Raw genomic sequence first — 25,711 nt, 5'->3', positions numbered from 1 at the left:
GCCACAAAAGTAGTAATTACACTGTAACTCAATAGGAACAATGGTAATTTCACAGTAGCTCATGTTGTTGTTATCACCCTATATCCTGATAACTGTGAAATTAATTTGTGGCACCACTGTATGTGTCAGCTTTAAGCTGTTCCCTAGGTAACATTACACTACCATAGAGAAGGAATGCTTGGCAGTAAAATGGGTAGCAGCAGATTGATTATACCAAAAAAATCTTCCCTCTACATACAAATAACTTGGCAATCAGAGATGATGATGAGAAAAAATCCTCCCCACTGCTTTTTTTCTTACTTTTTTTTAATATATTAAAATGAATAAAAGATTATTAAAGGTATTAACTGACTGTTATCCATGCACTGGAGGAAAGGTAAAATAAAATCAGGAAACTAACAGACTATACTTAGTGCCACTGACCCATTGTTCCAACTGCAGCCAGGATGCAGTAAAAAAAAGCTGAAAGTTTCCTTTCCCTTCTTGTAGTAACTTCCAACATTAACCATCAAACTGTAATTTTAAATATTCAAGAAAATAAAGCACTAAGACATATATAAGACTGCAGCAGCAATGTAGGTTATGCTTTCAGAAATATTCCTCACTTCATCCAAGTGGTACAGTTCTTTCGCCTCTGAACACTCAAAATTATTTTACACTACTACTGTCTCAAAGGAATTCCACACTAAATATAAAAGACAACACTGCCATACAATGCACAGACATAATTACAAATTTACTGGTGAAAATTCAATGCCACAATAATTGAAGGTCTGGAAAACATTAAATTATGAAATTTAACAAGGGAATTAATGAGTGATTCATAACAATAAACAAAACACCAAGTTTAAATTTTCCAGTCATTCTTCTTTGTACAGCCATAGGTAGGAGGCTTTGGATTAAAGAGAGATGCTATTTAATTTCATAGAATTTGGATTTCATTTTTTATTTCTAATTCAGGCCTGCTTGTAGCATTTGAAATGCATACAGTAATGACTTGTTTTCTCACTGTATGTTTGTTTGTCTGCAAGGAAATAGGTGAAAAAAATCACATCATGTTACATATACTGACTCAGTGCTTCAGCTGGAGTTTTGTTACTGAGAAAGCAGCACCATCTCAGTGTCAGCACTAGTCATCAAAGCAAAGCAAGGTGTTGAACAGATACTCTGATCCAGGATATCTAGGGACAAGCATGTTTTGTCCTTCTGTGGTTTTGATCTTTATCTGTGACTGATCCTCTTTTTGTGATTGCTGTCCCCTAAACCCCTGACAGGTAATGTTCAAATGTGGGGAGAGGGGTTGGCTTGGTTTTGCTTATTTTACAATCCAAAAGAGAGCTTTCAAAGCTATGAAAGCAGCTGTAAGAGCCTAAAACCCGCTTGGACAACCACAAATGTGTATTTTTCATTAAATATTGGCACTTATTATGCCAAATTATGTCACTACTGAGAGGAAAATTTTGACCACCCCATACTTAATTATTCATCAGAAAGGCACTCTGATCATTATCACTATTGACCCAGGAATTCATCCTATATCCTTTGCCAAATCAGCATGTACCCTCGTCCACTCAACACGCTCTTCTTTCACTCCCCACTGCGTGAGGCAATTCTCATGCGCAAGGACCCTTAAAAGCTGACAACGTACACAGCCCACATTTGCAGTCAGCAAGCTCACCATATTAACTGCACGGAGAACTTGTTGATTCTCTTGATGGTAGCAGGAATTACTATGGGATATCAGTAGTGATTAATCCCTAATTTCAGTCCCATTAATAATTGTCTGCAGTTTGCTTTGCTGAACCTGTGCAGGTCTTGATGCTCAGCTAGCTCAGTAGTCTTTTATTTTTTTCCCAAACCTGACAGTACTTCTGCCTGCAGGAGCATGGGCCAAGGCTGATGGTTGGCTGATTAACCCCTGTGCATCTCCTCTGCTCTTTATTTTCTTTTATATACTCTTCACATGTCAGTGTTGAAACGACTCCCACCAGCTGGAACAAACACACCCTCTGGAACAACAAACACTGCCAATGACAATGAACCTTCCACTTGCTGGATCAGGGCTGCCAAAGGCATTCAGAAATGCTTCAAGAAAGGTATATGTATGTATTTAACTAAAGATCTTTGAAAAGCTTTAAACACTAGTAGTAATTATTATCTTTATTGTATGCCCAACAGAGAAAATGTCTCTGAGCAAGTGGTGTCAGATACACTTCTAAGAATACTGACTGAAAATGAGCAGTGGGGATTAATAAAAAAAAAAAAAAAGCCCTAGATGTAGGAATTTTACTTTTATAATGATAAAATTAAACCAGTGCAGTACAGCTGGTATTTTTACCTATGATTCAATAGCCTGTTTGGAACTAACTGATGTACTCTGAGCTCTCTGTGGTTGACAAAAAGAAAACCCAATACTGTTTTTAGTATGCACTGACACCCTCTGTTCCAAGATTGCTAGTGAGGCTAAAGATTAAACTCCTTAATTGTGAACTATTTGCTAATGCTCCAAAAGCAGTGACTGCTCCTCACCACATCTGAAACATTAAAAAATATATCATGGAGCTCTTTATAAGGCCACTACCATGGTATTTTAAATGTATATATTTTGCTGAGGACTGTTCAAAGCTATAAAGAATATCAATGTATCTTTAAGACAGTCGCAGTGGGTCGATGCCACAGTGCAACAGTGGTATTTACTGACTTGGGGAATGGCTTTAAAGCAATGTGAAAACTAGTGAAGAATAAGACCAACTGCAAAAATTCTAATTCCTATCCAACCCCCAGGTCTCTACAGCAAAATGACTACCAAAAAAGATGCCTGCCAAATGGCTGATAGATTATTACTTTCCACACTTCAAAATGAAATGAGACATTCTGTTGCTATCATGCATATATTTTCAGTTAAGATTTTTGTTTTAGATATATTCTTCCTCAAAAAATAGGGCATTTTTGGAGGAACAATGACCATAATTTGATCTAATTAATGGAGTACTTCTTTCTGATTTCAGAAGATACATAAGGATTTTTTAAAAGGGTGTACACACTCTCTAACTAGACAGAAATTGCATTTGATTACTAAAACTACAATGCCATAAATGTAGCACCTACGGAGAAACTTTTTCAAGTATCTCTAGAATACCATAATATCTCAAAATTAAAATGTAAAATCCTTGCAATGAAATGACATCAAATACATTTCACAAGACAATTGTCGCATACATTCAGCGAGAGTTATTAGCTGGCATGCGAATACTTGGAATAATTTCCCTGGCACTTCCATCCAACTGTAAGCTTGACGCATTACCTTGGAAGAATGCCACGTTTCCCGCTGTGCTAAACTTACTGAAACAAATAGGAAAGCAGCATTGCTGTGTTACATCCCTGCTTTACTATTGTGTAATTGGACCACACTACAGGAACAGCACTTTATATTACAAACATCGAGTTACCATTATCAACTTGTGGCTTCGTACTCCCAGCACAAAAGCAATGAATTCTTGTTTTACATCAAGAATTAAATGAGTATGATAGAAGAGAAAATATTAAGAGAAGTTGCATTTCAAGGCTCTGTTTTCAGTTTTAGTTTTAAAACAAAATAAATTTAATGTGTTATGACATTGTTATACTAGGAGGAGAAAGAACAGTTAACAAAGCCAATAGCAAAAAGATTACCTGTAATTTGGAAAGGTCTGAGTCAATTCTTCATTCATCCAATGTACCCAAATAGAATAAAGGAATAAAAATTGATCATAGAAGCAGGGACTTAGTTTTACACTTACTGAAACAGATCTATTTCAACTAAGAAAAAGGGGAAAAGATTCATTCTGTATAGTCCCTGCTCATTAAATGCCTTCCTGTAGTATAAAAGGAAAATGAGGGATTTCATCTGCAGTTGGGTGAAGAGTGGGTCTCTCTCCTCGGAGATGAGAACCAGGCTTTCCCTATGATTCTGCTCACAGAAAGATTTGTGCCTAGAATGGCTACATCTCTAATAGTAGAATACCCCTGAAAATGACCGTGTCTATGAGCAGTGTGGCCCAGAAGCAGAGGGTTTCTATAACAAAACAGCTGGCATTAAACCTGACATAAATAATCCTTCCTGTAAAGTGCTTATTTCAGCTTACTTCTAACCTAGTCCTGTAGGCCTGAGCAAGTGTGTTCCTGAAGCTTCCCTGTGCCAGCGCCCCGTGCCAGCCATGGCAGGGACAGCACGGGAGCTCACCTGCCTGGGCAGCAGCACATCCCCGCCTGGCACGCACTGCCCTGCCCCGCAGCCCTTGCACAGCTGGCACCGGCGTCTGGAGGTGACACCGAGAGCACCTGACAGGCAGGCTGTGACTGAACGTGGGACTCACACAGAGCCTTTTGTGCTCCTCTAGGTACCCAGAGAGAAGTCGTGCCACATGCTGCGCAGCGTGCGGCTGCACCTCAGCACAGGCTGAAAGATGCACTCAAGAAACATCTCCTGTTCAGGCTACTGCAGCCACACGGCCAGCGGTTCTCAGCCATGCTGCCACAGCTCTCTTCACTGGAACACACTCAGTGCAGCCACAACCTCTTCTAAATATATAACCATTCCTGGTAAAGTATTTTTAAACAGCTCTGTACAGTTCTTTAATTACAAGAACAATTCCCAGCCCAATTAAATATTTAATCTGAGAAGCCACAAGGGAATACCCTTCAGGACAGAAGAGGGTTAACAGCACCAGCAGTTGCCATGCAAGCTAATTCGCAATGGGAAGACTGAGGGGTGGATACTGTGAGGCACAGCCCAACACGTAACAGCCAGCCATGAGCCAAGCAAGCCACTGTAGCTCCCTGGAAACAGAAAGTGTTCTGCACGTGCTCAAGTGCACCTTCTCTTCATTAGAAAAACACAGATAAGCAAGAAGAGGTACTAGGAAAACCACTTTTTGCTCAATCAGGAAGATACATCAGGTAGGACAAAGAGAAAAATTATTTTATAAATATATTTCTTTTTCTATTTTAAAACACTCTTCAAATAGAGTTTTCTTGTCCTTTTGGTAATACTGTCAGATATCAATTTAAAAATATTTTTCTTCATTTGTTTTACTAACAATTACAAAGGAAATGCTTGGTTAATACCAATTAATGACCAAAAATGTGGAAAAATCTTCAATAGGCAAAATAGCAGTAAGAAAAGTATTTGGGGCATTGATCAGTACCGTTAAACACTACTATTTGATAGTAGTAATAAAAGTAATAGTCTTTATAAATATAGCAGCTGTAATAATTTTATTAAATTTAAAAAGTACTATATATATAGTAATAGTAATCCCTAATTTTTAATGTGGCAATAGTAGAAATATTTAATACTATTAAAAATAGGACTTTAAAAAGTAGCCATACTATTTTAAAATAACTTACTTGTTTTAAAAGATTATTGTGTTGTAATGGCATCAGATTATAAATCAAGTCTTTTTAAGTATTCTGATGGAAATCACATTATAATTCTTTCCATTACATTCCGTTCCATACACAGATCAACTATTAAAATTCATTTGAATTGGTGCAATTCTATGGTGATATTTAGAACAGGTCAGGATTTATTTTATAGAAGAGACCTTTTTTTTTTTTCTTCCTGGGGACAAAAGAAACCCAACAAAACAACCACCAAACCACAAATCACCTTAATTTTTGGTATTGGACCAAACCAGAACTAATGCTGAACAACCTAAATACACTAAATGCATACAAATTGAAGCCTTCTGCAAATGCCTGTTCCACACAGAACCTTGTCACTGCCAATACTCTGTGCACCTTACAAAGCACACCCTAGATAAGCAGTCCTGGGCATTCAAGATGGCAGGAGGCATCACTCCAGAATAGTTTGTTCCTTAATTCTCGGCCACAACTCTTATGTTTGTCTCACTCTGCAAGCAGCTTCTCTGTACAAATTGTTGCCTGAGATCCTAACCTTCCTCAGTCCTAGAAACGCCTCGAGATTTAGTAGCCGTGCCTTGGGCACTAGCAGGGAAAGCCTCTGGGTGGTGTCCTGAAAAACATAAAGTGGTCTAGGGCTTAAATGGCTGCCCATCAACTTTTCAACAGCAAGCTCCAATGAAACAGATTCCTATGTAAAGTATCTTTGTTCTGAAGAAATAAGGATGGGAAAAGACTTCTGTTAAATTTCTTATCCAGTCAGTCAAATGTATGGTACTGATTCCAGTGTTTCTTAACAAGTCCAGCACACTTTACAGTCTTACTTTCAATAAACAGGTTGATTCCATTAGAACACTAAATTTAGATAATCTTTTTCTTCTTTTCCCAAACAGCCTCAAGTAAATAAACAGGATTTAAATTCAGAAGTCTACAGGGGAAGGACAGATTAATTTTGATGGAAGGTAAATATCTTAGGGCACAGCTGGACCCACAGTTTAATCTCTGAAACACCCTCACCCCAACATACAAAACATTTCTAGGAAAACGGATGTTTGCTCTTACATCCAAAAACCGCAACAGCCGATATAATATAAAACTGGAAATCTTGAGAGGCAGCAAAAAAGATAAGTAGCAGTAGTTAATAACAGTCATTATAACTGAGGGGTTCTAAACACATGTCATGGTTTAACCCCAGCCAGAAACTAAGCCTCACCAAGCCACTCATTCACACTCTCCTGATGCGAATTGGAACAGTAAAAGTGAAACCTCATGGGCTGAGACAAAATCAGTTGAGCGAGCAGGTAAAGCAAAAGCTGCACATGCAAGCAAAGCAAAACCAGGAACACATTCACTATGTTACACTGGCAGTCTAGTGTCTTAGGAAAAGACAAAAGACCATAGCTCTGAATGTCTACCCCACCCCTCTTTCCATACACCTCCATACCTGTCTGGGATATCCCTTGGGTCAGCTGTCCTGGCTGTGTCCCCTCCCAGCCTCCTTGCTGGGGAGTAGGGTGAGGAACAGGAAAGGCCCTGACTGTGCACGTGCTGCTCAGCAATAGCTGAAACATCCCTGTGTTATCAACACTGCTTTCAGCACAAACCCAAAACACAGCCCTCCCAGAGCAGCTGCTGTGAAGAAAGCTAACTGTATCCCACCCAAATCAGCACACCACCATAATCAGAAAAGATAATGATTACCTGGCAACAATCAACATACAATGGAAGGACACACTACCTAATAATACAATTTTCAATGAAGATTGTATTTTTTCCTCAAACCCTTAGCTTTGCTTTGTATCCTGAACTCCAAAGAGAATGTACTCAAAGACATCCATTGCAACAGAAAGTCCGAGAACAACACAAAGGAGGAAAAAAGATTACACATTTTCAGGCTTTTGAGAACTACAGTAAATGTCTGAAAATAAATAAGTGCAGACATACGTAAAACAGCATTTGTAAAGGCAGACTGGTTTCTGACTGTAGACAAAACTGTAGGAAATGGCCTTTGTTAAATACATGTGGAATGTGGTACTCTCAGTAGACAGGCTACAGATTAAACGAATGATTTCTAAATAAAACATGAGCTTCAACATCTTCCACTAAAACACCTGACTTCTTAGCCAAAGCTGCAACACACCCAGCTTCTGTATACATCCCAAACTTTCATTATGGTTTAAAATGGTAAAATGCAACCTTCTACCTAAACATCCAAAGCCCTGCAACACAAAATCAAGCATCAATAATCTACAAAAAGCCACGGCTCATAGCAAAACCACCAGAAGATTTTCTTCCCTCATATCTGTACTTTTTTTTTACATTTATATTTCATGAACCAAAACCTTTTTTGAAGTGTATAGGCTGGTAGTCCATATTTTATACATCATCTCTCGGGCAATTCATAACACATTTTCCTGAATCCTAATGGTAGCAAAGAAGACATTTCAGAAATATTTTCAAACTTGGCATTTTACAAAACAACAAAGAGGGAACCCATGGAGTGAACTCCAAATTCTGTGGTGTAATTTTCTACTCTGTTTGCACAAGTGGCTGTTAGTCACTGAAAGGTACGATGCTGCACCCCCTGCACGCCACCTTTGGAGTCTTTGTGGTAAACCATCTGTCACAGTGGTTTTCAAAATCTCTTTCACCACCAACATCAGAAAACATCTCCTGCAGGTTGTTAAAAACCAAATTTTGACTGTTATCCAATTCTTTTCTTTAAATCATAAAACTAAATGGTTCAAAACCAAAACTAGGCTCTCCTCAGTGGAAGTGTCACCAAGTCGGTGTTTTTTTTTCCTCTCCCCTCTGAAATATTTCTTGGGAATACTACATACAAATACAGAAACATTGTATTTACCATACTCAGAACAGACCCAAAGCATATTTTGGTCACAGTAATGCATATAAAAGAGCATGTGAGAAACATACAAGATTTTCTCAAAAATGGAAATGTAAGATGCTTCCTAAATCGCACTTCAGTATCTCAACAAAAGTAGCAATTATAATGCAGTTTTCAAACCTGTAAATATTATTTATTTTGCTGTTTTGCTCACAATGTTTTTGTTCTACATCCATGTACAAGTTATATACACTACAAGGCATAATTCAAACCTCTGATGTAAAGTAACTGCAAATCTACATTGCCAACTGGAATAGCAAAAAAAAATCAATATACTTTCATATTTGCCATTCAGAAACATAATCAGTGAAAGTTGTATTTGTCAGTTTATCCTGGCTAGGTGACTAAAGGAACATTCAAAGGAAAACAATCTAAATTATATTAATCTCCCCCTCTGTAGCATCTAAATAAATCAGCCTATCACTGGACCAAAAAAAAATATAACTCATAAATTAAAAATAAAAAATTAAATACAATACTTTGAACAAGGGATGTGAAACAATCAGCTGACAAACTTGGAAATTCTTTTCAGTTTTAAAATTTCTGAGGAAAGTATTATGAAGCTGATATTCAATAGAACAGTCTATCACAATCAAGCTCAAAACAAGGTACTTTATAATTGTCTTGATTTATACTTGAAAAATATACATAAGGCAATGCAGTTACATTCTTTAGCGCCAAAGTGAAGCATTATCACTAGTTCCACAAAATTTTCAGTGACACCTGAAAAATGGTCTTAACGTGTATCAGAACCTTCTTTTTAGTTGCAAAATGAAATATTAAGTTCTTTAACTTTCCATAGAAATGACAAAGACAATGCAAGTTATAATAATTATCACAAAAATAATTACATTAATGTCATGGGTTCCTATATATGCTTGGTGTTACAGCTCTGCAGCATCTGTCTATAGACCGAAATTATTCCATCATGGCCAGATCTGAGCAATTCATCCAAGGCTCTCAAAGGGTGGCTAGTGAGTGACTCAGAAGTTAGTAAGCCAACAAAGAGCATGGTAAAATTGCATGGGCACAGCTTAACAGTGCCTTGTTAAAGCCACTAAACAGCTTCTAGCACATAAGCAGCTTGGTTAGTCATAGCTATCCTTATCCAGGGCAGCCTTGCACTGCGAAGGCATATGGCTAATGCTTCGTCAGTGCAAGTGATGTTGGCAATCTGTTTGATCTGTAATGTAAACTAAGAATGATAGTGAAGTTCTGATTTCAAAATGGCACTCAAAATTATAGCCACATGGGTTTTTACAATGGAAGTACTATTAAAAGTTCTCAAGTGCTTTAACATTCTGCATGCATTTCTATGCAACACCAAACACAAGTAGAAACACTTCCATTTTGCAGCATCTCATCTCCATATGCTATTAATAATATGGTAAATCTATAAAATTGTGAAGATGCATATACAAAAAACAAGTTCCAAGGGAACACAGTTAGACATTCCCTCAACTCCACAGTTTTATGGGATTTTTTCTTTTCACTTTGAGAACACCTCTGCAGCTAATTTTTTTAGGGAGTATCTCTAAGCCAAATGCCATCTAAATAAGGGTCTAAATCAATAATCCAATCAGTGGCTTACCTAATTAATATGTCCTCTGTGGCAGAGGGTGTTTGTTTCTTGGTGCTGAGATAGATATATCAGAGGAACACGAGCTGGTCACCCAAGATGCAAAGTGTTGTTGCAGTTTGGAAGCAGCACAACATTTTTGTTAAATACATGAGAATCAGTCACTTGCTTTTCTCCAAAAAGCATGCCCTAAGCAGCATTCAAGTGATTGCACTGGAGATAATGTAAATATAGAAGAAGGTAGAAGAGAAACTTGGACTTACTCCCTAAATCCCAAATAAACATGCTAACACAAGGCTAGTGGCTATTTTCATAGCATCATTAAGTTTGGAAAACATCCCTGAGATCATTGATACCAATGATCTTTGGCCAAACACCACCTTGGCCACTAAACCACAGCACTAAATGCCACATCCTGTTGTTTCTTAAACATTTCCAGAATGGTGACTCCATCACCTCCCTGAGCAGCCTGCTCCAATGTTTGAAAACTCTTTCAGTGAAAAAAATCCCTCCTGATGTCCAACCTGAATCCTTCTCTGGCACAGCTTGAGGCCATGCCCTCTTGCCCTATCTCTGTTTGCCTGGCAGAAGATGCCAACTCCCATCTTGCTAAACCCTCCTTGTGGGCAGTTGTAGAGAATGGTAAATTCTGCCCCGAGCCGCCTCCTTCTCCAGACCAAACCCCAGCTCCCTCACCCACTCCTCACAGGTAACTACGTGTTTTGTAGTTTGCACTACAGACTTGTTTTGTTTACATGTTTAAATTTCCAGCTTTTACTATGCAAACTAATGAATACTTGTGAAACCTTGGAACTTCTTACACTGCAATTTTCTTGGGTTTTGCCCAGTCATAGAAACTATTTGTCAAATACATCTGACAGTCTAGACCATATTAAAAGAAGCCTGATTATTACTAACCCCAGCTTGCACAGTTGTCAAGGCAACAGTGAATATCATCATTAACAGAAACTGTTTCTAGCAAACTGGAAATCACAGTTGAAGCTTCACTCCCTTGTTCATATTATCTAAAACCATATGCAAATATATGAGTGCACAAGAAAATTCTAAACTAATTTGGTATCTTTTATACTGATTTAAACAGATAAGCAAACCTTCCCATTTCAAAGTACGAATAAATATGTTTCAATTTTCCTTTAATAACAAGAAGACTACACAAAAATACTCAGCTTTAATTTTGACTTGCAAAGCTTTCACACATACTCAGTGTTCACAAGACAGACCATCTCCATATCCACCTACGAGTAGGACCCATTTACGTATTAACACCTCTCCAGCCTTGCTGATTGCTCACTGCCTTAACCCACCATGGTGGCTCCCCAACTCAGTTGGTAATTAAGCAACCGCAACACTACATTCGGAAAAAGTTTGCTTTGAAATGCTATGGCTTCATTTGTCTGACACCAGGATCACGAAATGTACACGAGACAGGGGTCTAGAACATATAGTAACATATATACAGCATTCAAAAGCAATCTAACACCTGCTGAGTGGTGACACTCCAAAATGTTGGGCTGCTGTTAACAGGCTGGAGGAACAAGCCTGCAGAAACCACATTAAAAAACATACAAGCAAAAACCAACAAACAAACAAACCAACCAACCCACCATGAAATCCTGCCCCTGGGGAGGAACAACCCCAGGCACCAGTACAGGCTGCAAACATTCAGCTTGAAATCAGCTTTGCAGGAAAGGCCCTGGGGGTCGGTCCTGAAGGACAAGATAAACCATGAGACAGTCCTTGCAGCAAAGGCCAGCAGTCGTGTAGGCTGAGAGTGGAGAGTCTTCTCTGCTGCCCAGTACTGGCGAGACAGATCTGGAGTGCTGTGTCCTGTGCTGGGTCCCCCAGGCCAAGGCAAAGGGGGATGTACAGGAGGGAGCCCAGCAAAGGGGCACTGAGGTGATTGAGGGGCTGGAGTGTCTGTCATATGAGGAGAGGCTGACAGACCTGGGGACATGCAGCCCTGAGCAGAGAAGGCTCAGGGGGGAACCTTACCAAATGTATAAATACCTGATGGGATGAAATAGAGACAACAGAGACAGATTGTTCTGAACAGGCCCCAGCAAAAGGGCAAGAAACAACAGGCACAAGCTGAAGTGTAATTCTGTTAAAGCTTTTTTTGTTTCAGTTTTGCTGTTGTTTAATGTGAGGATGTTTGACTAGACAGTCTGTGAAACATCCATCCTGAAAGATGCAGAAAGAACTTTGTCGGACACAGCCCTAAGCAACCTGCTCTACTTGACCCTGCTCTGAGGTGGAAAGACAGTCCAGATCAATAATCTCCAAAGCAAAGCATGCACAAGACAAACCATGTCAATGTGGGAAGAAAATATTTTCTGTGCAATTAATAATTTTTTTTAATTAAGTAGTCTTTATGTCATCTTTATCAGTCTTTTTTTTTAATTTCCATTCTGAGGCGTGTTCTATAAGATACAAAATATTAGTATAGTGGCAATACATGTACAAACACACAAATATGGGGGATGCATGCTCAAAAATATTTTGCTGATATGCAATCAAAAAAATGCAGAGACCGCATGTTTAGATCATCTTCAACCTCCCAATTTCATCAATTCTGATTCTCTCTCTTGATGACAACAATGAATGCCTGTACACAGAATGAACAAATTCAGCAAGAAAAATAATCCAGCCCACTGATGTCTGCTGCTTTTTGAAATTAGTCCTTTTTAAACCCAGTAACTCACTAAACCTTATCTTAGTAATTTATTAATATCTAATTTGATATTAATAACTGAGTTTGGATTCCTGCCACACTTCTCCCTAAAGTTACCTTATAATTTGAGAGAGCAGGGTTATCATTATTGTTCGCCCAATTTAAAGACTCCTCAAGGCTACTCTACCCTAGTTTCCCTAGAAATGCCAACTGTAGCAGTCCACATTCTGGTTTCACCACCTATGAAAAGACTCCCAGTGTCAGCACCCAGCTACACCACTTCCTGCTCCTCAAATACTTACCTCCTTGTAGCAGAAAAAGCAGTCTAAAAGCTCCTTTAAAATTCTAGATGAATCTTTACTGATGATTTGGATCCAGATTTTTCCCACTAATTATATGTTAAAAACAAATCGAGCTTTGTTTAACGAAATAACAAAGTGCTCTTACTTATGCAACCTGACATTATAGGTATATAGCTATATTTTTCTGACAAGTTACTACATAAAATACTCAATTAATTTATCATATACATATTTAAGGTAAGCAAGCAATAATCTGTCCATTTATAAGCTCCAATTCAAAAAACTAATGGATTTTTATTGTTTATTTCAGCTTTGCAGCTGCATTAAAATATAGTAATAAATAAAACATTTGGAGTACATTAACAAAATAAGCAAAATATTAAATGAATTGAATGCTTTATGGATTTTATGTGCAATCACAAGTAAATCAAATTCTTAGAATACCACTCTTTATATACTGAATAATGGCACTACTATCAGCTCATTATCTCATTCAAAATCTAAAATAAGTGTAAAGTAGAAGTAGAGAAAGTTCGTAGGCTTTGTGATAATTTCAAAGCCCTTCAGAAAGTTTATTTTGCATACATCTATATACATAAACAAGAAAGATAATTTTCATGTAGTCCTCAATTTGAATACTGAAGAGCTGGAAACAGAACAAGATTCTTCTTGGATATTAGTATTTGTTTATGCAGAGCACAGTGATACTCATAGACTAGAAGTTTACTGAAACCCATATTAAATTGGCCATTTTTCTCAAAGATGAAGTTAAAATGGAAGGTCTCATTCCAAACAGGAGCATTGGGAAAAAGTGTTCATTGTCTTTCTCATCTGGCAGACCAGTAGCACCACTCTGGGAAATCAGAGTGGATATGGGCAGACTGCCCACTCAAGGCTCATCTGAGATTCACATATATCCACTTAGCTATCCAACTAGGATTTTTTTGTTGCTGTTGCTTTCATGCCCACATGATTTTAGTGCTTTTGTGCAATGTGCAATCCTCTCCAGAAGCTTCCCTTACCCAAAGGAGGCAGGTACCTCATAATACTGAGGTCAGCAAATCTATGTCCTCCCATGCCTGGTCCAATGTCCACTTTTGTCATGGAATGGAAAAGTGAACTTTAATCTAGAAAAATGTACCATTTGAATTACACACATACAGATAATCTTGGGATCCAAAAAGAAAAATGCAGCCACTCAGTAAATGAGGTGACTACACAGCAGAAAAAACTGTACAAGCTACAACAACAAGTGTCTTTCACGCACCTTTAGAAAAATATGTACACCTATATGCAGCTAAATTAACATTTTTCCATCTTTCATGTGGGACTCAAGTATGTTATAAAAACATACAAGAGTATAAATTTAGTAAGTCAGGTATTTTCTTTATCTCAAAATAAAAAAGCAACTAAGGAAACAACCAACCATACAATACTGACTGCAATTAAGAGAATTCCAGCACTGCACAATATCTGTCACTCTTCACAATCAATAACTATTTCTCAGAATGGCTTGTACACTCGCAGAAATAGCCAGGATACAAATTTATGAGATAGTAAAGCGCTTTTGCACAGCAAAGAATCACAAGAATCTTCTAAACAGGCTTTGTAACAGAAACATGACCTTCGAAATGCCAAAGCTCCCCTTGCTATTCAATGTTGATCATGGAAGAGCTGTCAGCTCCCAAGTTTTCTAAATATTATCCCTGCTGAGTCATGCGTTGCAAAACGTCACAAACCTGAACACTGTTACAGAACAGCAACAACCTGAAATCCAATTTGTTGGAAATATTAAAGGCAGCTTCATTTGCCAAAAATTCCCCAAATCTTTACTTTAAATCACTTTGCATTTTTTGATATTAGATGCAAGACTTACGTATACAGATGACCAACCACATTGTAGAAAACCCTAAACATATGAAGTAACACAAGCATAAAGCAAAAATTGGTATTAGAAAGGTGAATGCCATTATTTTTACAGTTATTTGCAGCACTGGTATATGAAATTTCAGAATACTTGTAGGTAAGAATACCTTTTCAAACAGTCAGTGCACATGAGACGAGCATCGTGAACGTAATTCATGCAAATCAAGTCATTCACACACATCCATAAATTTAAATGGATAACGGACACAGTCAAAGCAAATATGTGTATTTATTTCATCAAGTAGATTCTTAGGGGGATTGTGGTTGTTTTTACTTTTTACTGCACTGGTTCAAGTGTAAGAAGCTACTCTGAGATGAGGCAAATGAGATGAAGCACTATGTTTGCATCATTACATTTTACTATCCAATTTCAAAACCTGTAAAAGTGAAGCTTATATAATTTTCTGATTCACACATAACACTATAAATAACATCTTCCTGATTATTCAGTGAGTTACTTTGGAAAACCTGTCTTCAATTCCACCACCTTTTTGCATAGTAATCACTCCCTTTTCCAGGCACTGTATCTGGCAGGACTTTGGAGTCCTGTACCCAAATACTCTCCAGTGCAAGTAAGGATGACAGAAAATTCATCTTCTGACTAATTTTAAACTCCTCTAATAAATATTAAGCGCAAAAATATGATATTAAACAAAATATACATCTCTACAACACATAAGGACCTGACAGACTCTTACATTCCATTACCAAAACCAAAATCCGTAATTTTGGTGATAAAATCAGAGTACACAGGAAATACATACATAAAAATCAAATTCAATTTAAAGCAAATACAGGTTTGTTCAGACACCATTGTACAATTGCTTTAACACTTACAGAATTTAGATGAACAATATTTTCATTCACTCACAGTTTAGTATAAATATAAAGCAAGGCACCCCTTAAGCATTTTAAATAACAAATTAAACATTTACATTTTTTACTGTGCAGTCAGGCTTAACATTTATGCAGCTTCAAAACCAAAGTACAGCCTCAAGGGAAGCCTCTCCACTGACAAATTAATACCTTAGAGAATAGAGCTGAATGGTGGCAATGAACTCATTTGTTCCCCCAATAATGAAGAATGACTCTTTCTTTACCACATCTGTGACTGTTGCTATGGTGACCCAGACTTACCTCATTGCTTCTCGAAGTGCTCCTCGCTCACTAAGAGTCGTGTGCTTGATGTCATCAAAATTATTTTCCAGTTTCTCACAGTTCTGCAACAAATGGACATATCCATGTAAGGCTCTTAAACAGTTCATTGTACATGTATTAACAGTATTCAGCATCATGCAAACAAAACTGATTTATACTATGTTACCTCAAATTATGCATTCTGTTTTAATTACATGGGAGTCATTAAAAAGACATTGAGAACTCAGAACTAAAGTAAACATGAATCTTATTATATGGTTGTCATGGAAATCATCTTATAAATTTTCCATAATGAAATTTATAGAATTTTTACTTTTTCTTCTTTATTTTTTTTCATTTATCTCTGTGTGAGGCTACAATGCTACTATAGCACACAAACAGGACAACACAAACCTAAATGAGCATTTCTTGTTATTATTATAATAAAATTTATAAATTACATCCCAATAAAACAGGCAGGGTTGCTGGAAAAAAACAGTCATATTTAATTCCTATTTAATTTTTAAAACATAACAGAAATTGAAATGCTTAATTGTTTAGAGACACCTCAACCACAATGTTTCTTCCAGATTAGAGCTAACCAATATTTATAAAAGTAATATGAAACCCACAATTTTGTCACAATAAATGAAGTAAAACTTTGATATATTCAGTAAATTATTACTAAATGTGTGACTGGCTCCATTACTTCAGAGCACTGATGCTTTTCTTCTGCTGCCACAAAGACAGTAAAATTGATTCAGAAGATGCTGGGAAGTGCAGTAATTTGTGTCTGTACAAAGTGAGTCTGAAATGCCAGTGAACAAGAATTCTCTAATCATCTGCATCTTCCATAGGATTTATATATTCTCTTGAGGCTTCATCAATACAGGAGGCTTTTAGGTTACCCCTGTTCTACACAACAACTTTCTCCAATACCAAAAGTTACCTCAGGGAGGCATAATTTTGCCATATGGGTTGAAAAGAAACAAGTTGCAAGCAGAACAGCTCCTTTTGCTAACAAACTTCAAAGGCAGGATTGTCAGGCTCTATATGTAGCCATAATTTTAAAGAAATTATGGGCACTATTATTTGGTCATATTGCTTTCATAGTATTTAATAAGTGACTTCATCTTTAAGACCACATCTTAAAACTAGTTATAATAAATACAATAGGAGTTATCTATTGTTTTTTTCTTATTTGCATTGATTCCTTATTTTTATAATTACATTCAATCTGAGGCTACAAAAGCATTACTGAAAAGGAAATTATTAGATTCTTATAAATGACCTAGCAATGTATTTTATCTTGCCCAATTAACATTTAAACTATCATTATTTTTAGATAAGATTACAGATCTTTTAATACAAAGTTTTAAAGCTTCAACAACACATTTCTGAGCAGAAAAATAACAGAGCTACACATATTTGACATATTTTGACATCTTTTTTCTCCTTCGTAAAAACTACGCATGTCACAGTAAGTCTCGTCCCACAGTTAAAGTGATCTGTTAATTTGTTTGTTTATGTTACAATCAGTCGTCCTTTGCATAGCAAAATGATACTTGAAGAGTCAAAGGGATTGCAAAAGAAATATGGAAGCTGTACAATGAGGTATTCCATTAATCAGATCAGCATACACTGACCTTCAGCTCCAAGCACATACAGGCAGGCTAGTCATTTAAAATATATAAAAGAAATCCAAATCAACAATACTAATTAATGAAGGATTCTCACTTCATCAATACTAAGATGCAAGTATCTGTGCAAGCAAAATTAAACCTCCCATCCTCCAGGAAAATAGAAGCCAGAGGAAATGTAATTTGGAATACTGCTCCAAGATCCATTGTTCACTAGCACCTCACTACAGATTCAAAAAATCTGAGGAGCACACAATTCATTCTTGTGAACTTACTTCTACCATTTCTGAGAATTGTTTCTGGAGAGTATTTTTCTCAGCTACTTTCAGCCACATAGCTCTCATGCAAGGTACAATAGTTGGAGAGCAAACCGTAGAGTCATTAGAAGAAAATGAGCTAAAAAAGCTCAGAAGCAGACTGAGAAGGAGCCAGAAGCAAACTCATGAAGGAGAATGATCTCATAGGACCATGCCATAAGTTACTGCATTTGTCCTGACTAGGAGAGTAAGCAACTGCTGATCATACCCACTGCTTTTCCACTCATGCAAGCATGCTTGATCATCGCAGAGGAAGGAGGAAAGGGTGTCTGAAATACCAAATATAAGCATAGCTACAGGTGCATAGAGGGCACTTCACGTGTCTGAGTGTCAGCTCACATGCAGTACTGTAGATCATCTGAAAGGGTATCAGTTTCTGAGAAGGGCTTGAAATGAAATTGTAAGCATGAGAATACTCTGAAGAATATGTCTGGAAAATGAGGAAACTTCAGTAGACCATGACCAGAGTGAGTTTTACATTCTGAAGTATTAAATCACTAGCAAAAATTGAGTTCATTCTATTATCTATGCTACCAAACAATTCATATGTATAAGCATATTGCATAGGACAGTGTATTTTGGCCCATAATACATCAGAATACATTTAAGTCTAATGAGCAATTCAAGTCCAAGGTGTTTCATTTTGAGCAACAGCTAAAGTAAAAAAATCAAAATGCAAGCAATGAAAAAAACTGCTTTTGGTGGCTCACTGCCAAGTGATTTTTTTGTGGGAATAGATACAGTCAAGAAGTTTTAACTCTCTGATTCAATAATTATATAGCAGTCTATATGTTATCGCCGTTGGCAGATCTGTAGTTCTGCACGATACTAAATTAAATATCATCCTTGAGAAGTTTGGGAGGAAGAATAAGTACAGAGTTGCAATTAGGGACATGGTCATCATAAGTCAAAATGCCATTACATAGAAAAAAGCCACATAAGTCTAAATACTACTTCTTATAGGATTCTAGGATAAATACTTGGAATTCTTTTCATGAAAAAGCAAGAGCAGGAAGTATTTCTATTTTATCTATAAATAAATGGCTTATTTATCATATGAGATCTTAAGCTTCATGACAGCTAGTTAAAAATGAAGATGTGGACTGGATATTCACAACTATCTGCGGCATGACACACAGCAGACTGGTAAAATATATAACCAGAAATGAGAAAGATGAATAATGAGTGTATGAAGATGAGGAAGAAAGAAGATTAATGAACAAGTTAAAAAGCTTTTCCTCTCATATCCACAAAAATATGACTTTTCCCCACTACAATTTATTTCTGTTAACAAAATAAACTGCAAGCTTTAGGAGCAAAGACTATGTGTTCACAATTCTGTATTTTCAGATATTTCATGTGACAAGTCCAACGTACTCTGACATTGGTTGAAGAAACCATCTAGCTCAAGCAACACAAATAAAGAAACCCTCAAGTTTTTAAATAAAAACCTGGGATATTCTGGCAAAAGTGAAGTCACACTCTTTAAAACCCATCTCTTAACATTGATCAGCTTAGCTTTCTTACCTATGTTTTTGTCTTGGATGAAAAAGCCCTCTTTGTTGACTTATTGGAAAAGGAATTCTTTCTTACCTATGTTTTTGTCTTGGATGAAAAAGCCCTCTTTGTTGACTTATTGGAAAAGGAATTCTTCATTTGAGTCAAACGAAGAACCTAGCAGAAGTATCTCAGAAACCAACAGACTAGCACAGCAGTCTGCTGCCCGGTGTCACCACTGAGGATGTCCCTAAATGACAAAAGCACTGCTGCCTCTGCTCTGCTCAGAATTAAGAGTCAGTCTTGGAAGACCATAACTCAAACTTGCCCATTCTGTGATACAGTAGGGCTAAATATGACCCCACTCCCATTGAAATCAACCATAAATCTTCCAAGTACCAAAACAAGAGTGGAATCACAATAAGCCATATCCTGCTACTTTAAATCTATCCTGAAGTACTTCACAGAAGACTTTCAAAATTACAGATAATTTCTCTACACACATTTTGAGACAGTCGAGAAATAAAAATCTTTTGTACTCACACCTGTGTAAGACCTATTCTAAGGCAGCCTGCATCACTGAGGTTGAGTAGATCTCTTATCCTTGCTGATACATCGCCAAATCAAAAGCCCTACTTGAAATACCATCTCTCTTCTATGAAAGAGGTTTTTAAGGTTAGTACTATGAGTGTTGAATTCTCAGAATTCATTGCTTCTGCATAGGTTTTAGAAAATTTTCTTAGAAAGCTTGAGTAAATCTCACACTTCTAATGTCAAATTTCCCGAGTATTAAACATAAGGAATGTACAGCAATTGAAAGACAGAACAGCTCTTACCTATTCAGTTCAAATTTGCTATTAGTACTAATGCTAAAACAAATTCATTTTTCCCATTTTCTTCTTTATAACTCATGAGAAAGGTTCCTAGAGTATGTTGTGTCAATTTCCTACTGTTTATGCAGACAAATCTAATTTATTTAGCATATTTGTACCTAAATTTCTGAGCCCTTAAAATGAGATAACCTTGTCCAAATTCTGAAGGATTTACTAACTCACTCTGATATTTCAACTCATTATGTTTAAGGAGGTAGGTTCTAACAAGAGATTACCAAAACTGTTGAGGACCTACAAAATCTACCTACATCTGGGAAAAATTCAGCAGGAAGATTTCCAAAAATTGGTCCAAAAACTCCTTAAAACTTCAAATTCTACACATGCTACAAGGGTGACCACATCAGCTAGCTCTTTTGAAAATGCTGGCCATACTATAGAAGGGACCACCTTTAACAAAATAGTAACAAAAAAGCTGATTACTTTAGGGGACTGTGTAAAAAAGTGTAGAACGCTGATTTTCACTTATTGATAGATCTGAAGTGTTAACACAAATATTACTTATTACAGAAATGTGAATTATTTCATCAGCAGAAAACTTCAGAAATAACGAACTTGTGGTTTACAAACCTAAAGCTACACTATAATAGTAATACAAACTGTAATATATTGCTGCAAGGATAATTATTAAGGGAAAACACAGCTGACATTTTCTGATTTATGCACACAATCAGAGATGGAGTCCAAGGACTGTGACATAATTATCTTCATGCTAACAATTTTTGTAAATCTCTTGACAGAATTTCAGCTAATTTTAAAATGCCTTCTGAAGATTAGCACTTAAAACTGTTGGGGAAAATAGCACAATTTATTAGCAAGGGTATAATTGTAAACCTTCCAAATACTCATTGTGAATATCATTTAGACAGTAACTCCTGCTTTAGCAGCTGGTATATAAGACTCCAGTTTATGGAATCTTGAAACAACAGAGAGAGTAGAATCTAATTAAACAGGATTACATGCCAAAGAAAAATATTAAAAACAGACTAATAGTCAATTGTTATGAATTTGAAATAGCACATCTTCTTTTGATGTGAACTGTGCTTTATTTCAATGAAACCTAAATATCCTTAGCAGACTCCTCTCTTGATTTGGAACAGACTGTCTTTCTACACTGAAACAACACAAAAAGCTAAATGATTCCATTGATCTTCTCTCAATGACTTAAGCTCCCATCTGCTATAGGGTAAAATGACTTACATATATTACATTTATTCTAATGTTATTCAAGAGCCAATAGCTGTATTCCATAAAGGAAGCCTCCTGAAACCGTCTTCATACTGAGCAACTTAACAAAACTGATGTCATTTGCCAGAGGGCCTTACCTTAAGAACAACCTTAAAAACTAAACACATAAAAAGGACTGTTTGATCCTATTTGTAACATAATATCATCTTTGCAATGTCTACTTTCTAAATTCCTTCTTCCTATTTGCTGTGACTCATTCTCACAGAGTTCTTTTTCCAAAAGGGGGAAAGAGCAGTTTTAAACTGCTAACTGACCAGTTGTTCACAGAGGAAAAACAGATCTTTTTTAAAAAAAATTTAAATACATACATATCCCTAATATCAGCAGAAAGTATATTGAGCCGTCAGGTATTTACATAACATTTGACTGCATGCCGTTCATAATATGTGAACATTTGTTATAACATTTTTTTCATTACATGATACAGCCACATTGTCCAGACAAGCTCTTAGAAAAGTATAGATATTAGTACATCCAAAAAAGCAGAATTCCAAGAGAAAACTAGCCTAAGTGTTAGTAATCAAATATGAATCAATAGAAAAATCATTTCATAGAATTGTGGGAGGCTTTAATCAATGCCTTATTAGTATAACCCATGTTAATTTTCTCAGGACTTTTTTAGCAGTATATTAATTTAAGGCACTAAAAATAGCACACATGCAAACTCAAGAACAAGTATCACATTTTCTCCACAAACAGGAGATATATTGCTAATACAGAATCGATACCAGGAAATACTGATGCATGTGCTGTTTTCTGAAACTGCAAGCATGGAATTTTGGTACCAATTATTACAGAAATACTACAGTTAAAGCAAGTATAAATTCTTAAATGAAAGCAGACAATTTTGGATTTTTTTAACTTTTCCCAGTTCAAAATATGGCACATTTAATCCTTAAAGACAGGTAATCATATAGAAGCTAATTACTTGTTAAACATAGTTAACACTCTAGTTTGCAATTTTACTGGTGCTGTGAAAGATGTTCAGTGCAGAGATGGCATTCTGCTAACTTCCTTTTCATGCTGTTTCACGCAGAAATTTCAAGTGGCAAATTTATCACAGACTTCATGCTCACATAAGGGTATGGTATCTTGCTTGAATACAACCTGCTGTTGTCAGAGCAGATGCAGACACCACGTGTTTTGGCAATGGATAATACATCAGATAGTAGTGATACACAGAGGGTGAGAAAAAACATTCTGAAAGGACCAAGCATTCAGCACAAAAAATAGTAGACCAAGGAACTCAAAAGAATAAAGAGCTACAAAAGATATGCAAGAAACCAGAGGCACAGCTGGAAATAATAATGGAGCAGAGAACACAGGTGATGCCACTAACTAGATAGGACAATTTATAATGCTCCTTTCTCCTGTGACTCAGCTTTAAAAGACAGGAAAAAAAACCGTTCAGGGAGGGAAAAAAAAAAGAAAACCTTTGCCTCCCACATTTCTCTTTCTCTTTGCAAAACAAATGTTAACTTAATCAGCAGATGAATGAGAAGACTTGGCAACAAACTACTGGTCCCCCTGCATTTGAAGGGACAGTTGCAAGACTGCTTCCCTTTATGGGACAGGGTTCTGTAGCAGGGAACAATACACATCATGAATATCAAAAGCTTCATCTAAATACTGTTTCTTTTTTAATATGTGGTTGTAGTCTTGCTTTTTCCTCTTGGAGAGCCTGATATTCTCAACATGAATTTACAATCTAATTCTTTAAGAGCACTAAGTTTAAATAAAGAGACACAGACTCTTCACAGAAGTTCTAAATATACTATTTCTACTTGATAGTGAAAATATAACTAATGAGTAAGAAAAAAAAAATATCCCAAATGCTATACTTCCTTCCCCTCCTATTACTTTCACATACCTCAACCCTGCTTGCTCTTCCCCTGGGATTCTTTACCCTGCTTAGGTAAATATTCCCTTGACTCTTTGAGATTAAATAAAATGAGACTACGCAGGTAAAGACCAGACTCATATTGAGAATTAACATTTACAGAGCTCATAACCTGGGAAAAAAGGAAGAATCTTTAAAATGTAGGTAGAAGTGCACTCCTACAGAACAGATTATGTTCCTGACCTTCAACAAAGACTATAAGTAAAAACATACCCAAAAGTCCTTGCTCTTTCAGAACCCAAATGATCAAGAATTTAAGGAATTAACCCCACATATTTGAGAGTACTAAGTTAGAGGATAGCTCTTATTTTTCATGCATAGCTAAAGAATCATCAAATATGAGAAGTCTTTTAAAAATTAAATTTACAATAAAATGCTTAAACACCATCCTGAAACAGTATAGTCCTGCCTTATGTAGTGGAAAAAAAGCAAATTATATGTAACAGGCTTGCTTCCTCAGCCCAAGATGCCACCTCTCATCTCCTACATGGCACATTTTATTGTCCAACAGCAGTATTGTTCAGACAGGCCACAACAAATCATTTTCTTTCATTGTGCTGTTGCGTCAATATTTAAAAAAAGTAAATACAGTATTTCCCAAACAGTTCTGCAGAAGCTAATCTGTTTCAGCTATTTCTCATGGTTTCACATAAGATTCTTGCCAAAAATAACTGGGTTTGGGAGGGGTAGAGTTAATTTTCTTCACAGCAGCTGCTCTGGGGCTGTGTTTTGGGTTTGTGCTGAAAACAGTGTTGATAACACAGGGATGTTTTAGCAATTGCTGAGCAGCTCTTACTCAGCATCAAGACCCCAAGCAAGGAGACTGGGAGTGCACAAGGATTTGGGAGGGGACACAGCCAGGACAGGTGACCTCAGCTGACCACAGGCATATCCCAGACCATATGGAGTCTTGCTCAGCACATAAACCTGGGGGAAGAAGAGGGGAGGTCCAGCGTGGTTACTGTCTGCAATATGATTTAGTGGGCACGGCAGTATGTAGCCAAGGTTGGAGTTGATCATCTTGGAGGTCTTTTCCAACTTTAATGATTCTGTGATGGTGTTTGTCTTCCCATTATGTGCAATGGAGCCTGGCTTTCCTGGAGGTGGCTGAACACCTGCCTGTCACAGGAAGTACTGAATCAATTCCTTGCTTTGCTTGCACGTGCAGCTTTTGCTTTTTTGCTTTACCTACTAAACTGTCTATGTCTCAACCCAGAAGTTTTCTCACTTTTACCCTTCTGATTGTCTCCCCCATCGCACTGGGGGGTCAGCAAGTGGCTGTGGTGCTTAGTTGCCATCTGGGGTTAAACCACAACAGCGAGGTCATACCAAGGTCCTTGTCTCCTAATCTTACAGATCACATCTTAGATCATGAATTTCTACTGCCAGTTATAGAAACACATGCACCACCCTCTTCCACATCCTACTTACTAAAGTGTGTGCTCCTAATTCTCTCCAACAGCTAAAACACTTCCACAAAATAGTATTCAATATGAGTTTATGGAAGAGAAATTACAGCCTATTTTTTTTTCTGAAGATATGTGATTTGTCAACTCATTTATCTTCTCCTGGCATGTCTCCTGTCATCTACAGTTACTTCTGAGTTAACATATGAGTTAACATATAGTTAAAAACATAAGAGCTGAGGTAACATTTTGTTGTATGTTTGCATTGGTGTCTATAGTTCACAAATGAACTTCATGTATTATTATTTAATAATTATTTAATTATCTGTCTGGTAGAAGGAGTGGGAAAAATCCCATCCTCTGTCTGCTTGGCTTAGGAGAAGAACCCAGCAACATGTGAAATACTTCAGTGTTGTGACTGAAACAATTCCACAAAGAATATTATAAAATATCATCAGGTACCTGACCAGGTGAATTACCCAGAGAAGAGTATATACACTTATATTATGGGTTATTGTGTTATCTAAAATTAGCATCAGTATCATGTTGCTACTTAAGTAGCAAAGAAATAAAGCAAAATATGAAATTGAGACTAAATTTCCTCAGAGGAATAATTTGAAATATTCAATTCACTTGAGAAGTGTCTATCCAAGTCAAAGAAGTACTAGAAAAAAGGCTGCAGACATTGAAACACAACCCTTGTATAAAGACCTTGGTGCAGTTGTGTTACATGCTGGCATTGTGTTTCAGATTTTCCATCACTATCATAGCTTATGAAAACCTGAAGAATAAAAATATTATTAATCAAACAATTGAATAATAATAATATTGAAAAATCTCAAGTTCATTTACAACGTATGGAAACCATA

At 36.8% G+C, this 25,711-nt stretch overlaps 1 protein-coding gene across 4 annotated transcripts in view; it reads right to left on the bottom strand.

Moving 5' to 3' along the window:
- DPYD (dihydropyrimidine dehydrogenase) overlaps nucleotides 1-25,711 on the bottom strand; it is a 329,698-nt gene that overhangs the window by 268,715 nt on the left and 35,272 nt on the right. For all 4 annotated transcript variants that reach the window (XR_008483657.1, XM_054285597.1, XM_054285598.1 and 1 more), the window contains exon 3: nucleotides 15,945-16,027. Coding sequence is in view for 3 of the 4 variants with exons in the window: in XM_054285597.1 (XP_054141572.1) it covers nucleotides 15,945-16,027 (83 nt within the window). In the remaining variant the exon portion in view is untranslated. The remainder of the gene's footprint in view (nucleotides 1-15,944; nucleotides 16,028-25,711) is intronic.

This window comes from Melozone crissalis, unplaced genomic scaffold, assembly GCF_028551555.1.
Source record: "Melozone crissalis strain CALT ecotype California unplaced genomic scaffold, PUWL_Pcris_2 ptg000045l_1, whole genome shotgun sequence".
Lineage (NCBI taxonomy): Eukaryota > Metazoa > Chordata > Aves > Passeriformes > Passerellidae > Melozone > Melozone crissalis.
This window is presented reverse-complemented; position numbering and strand designations above follow the sequence as displayed.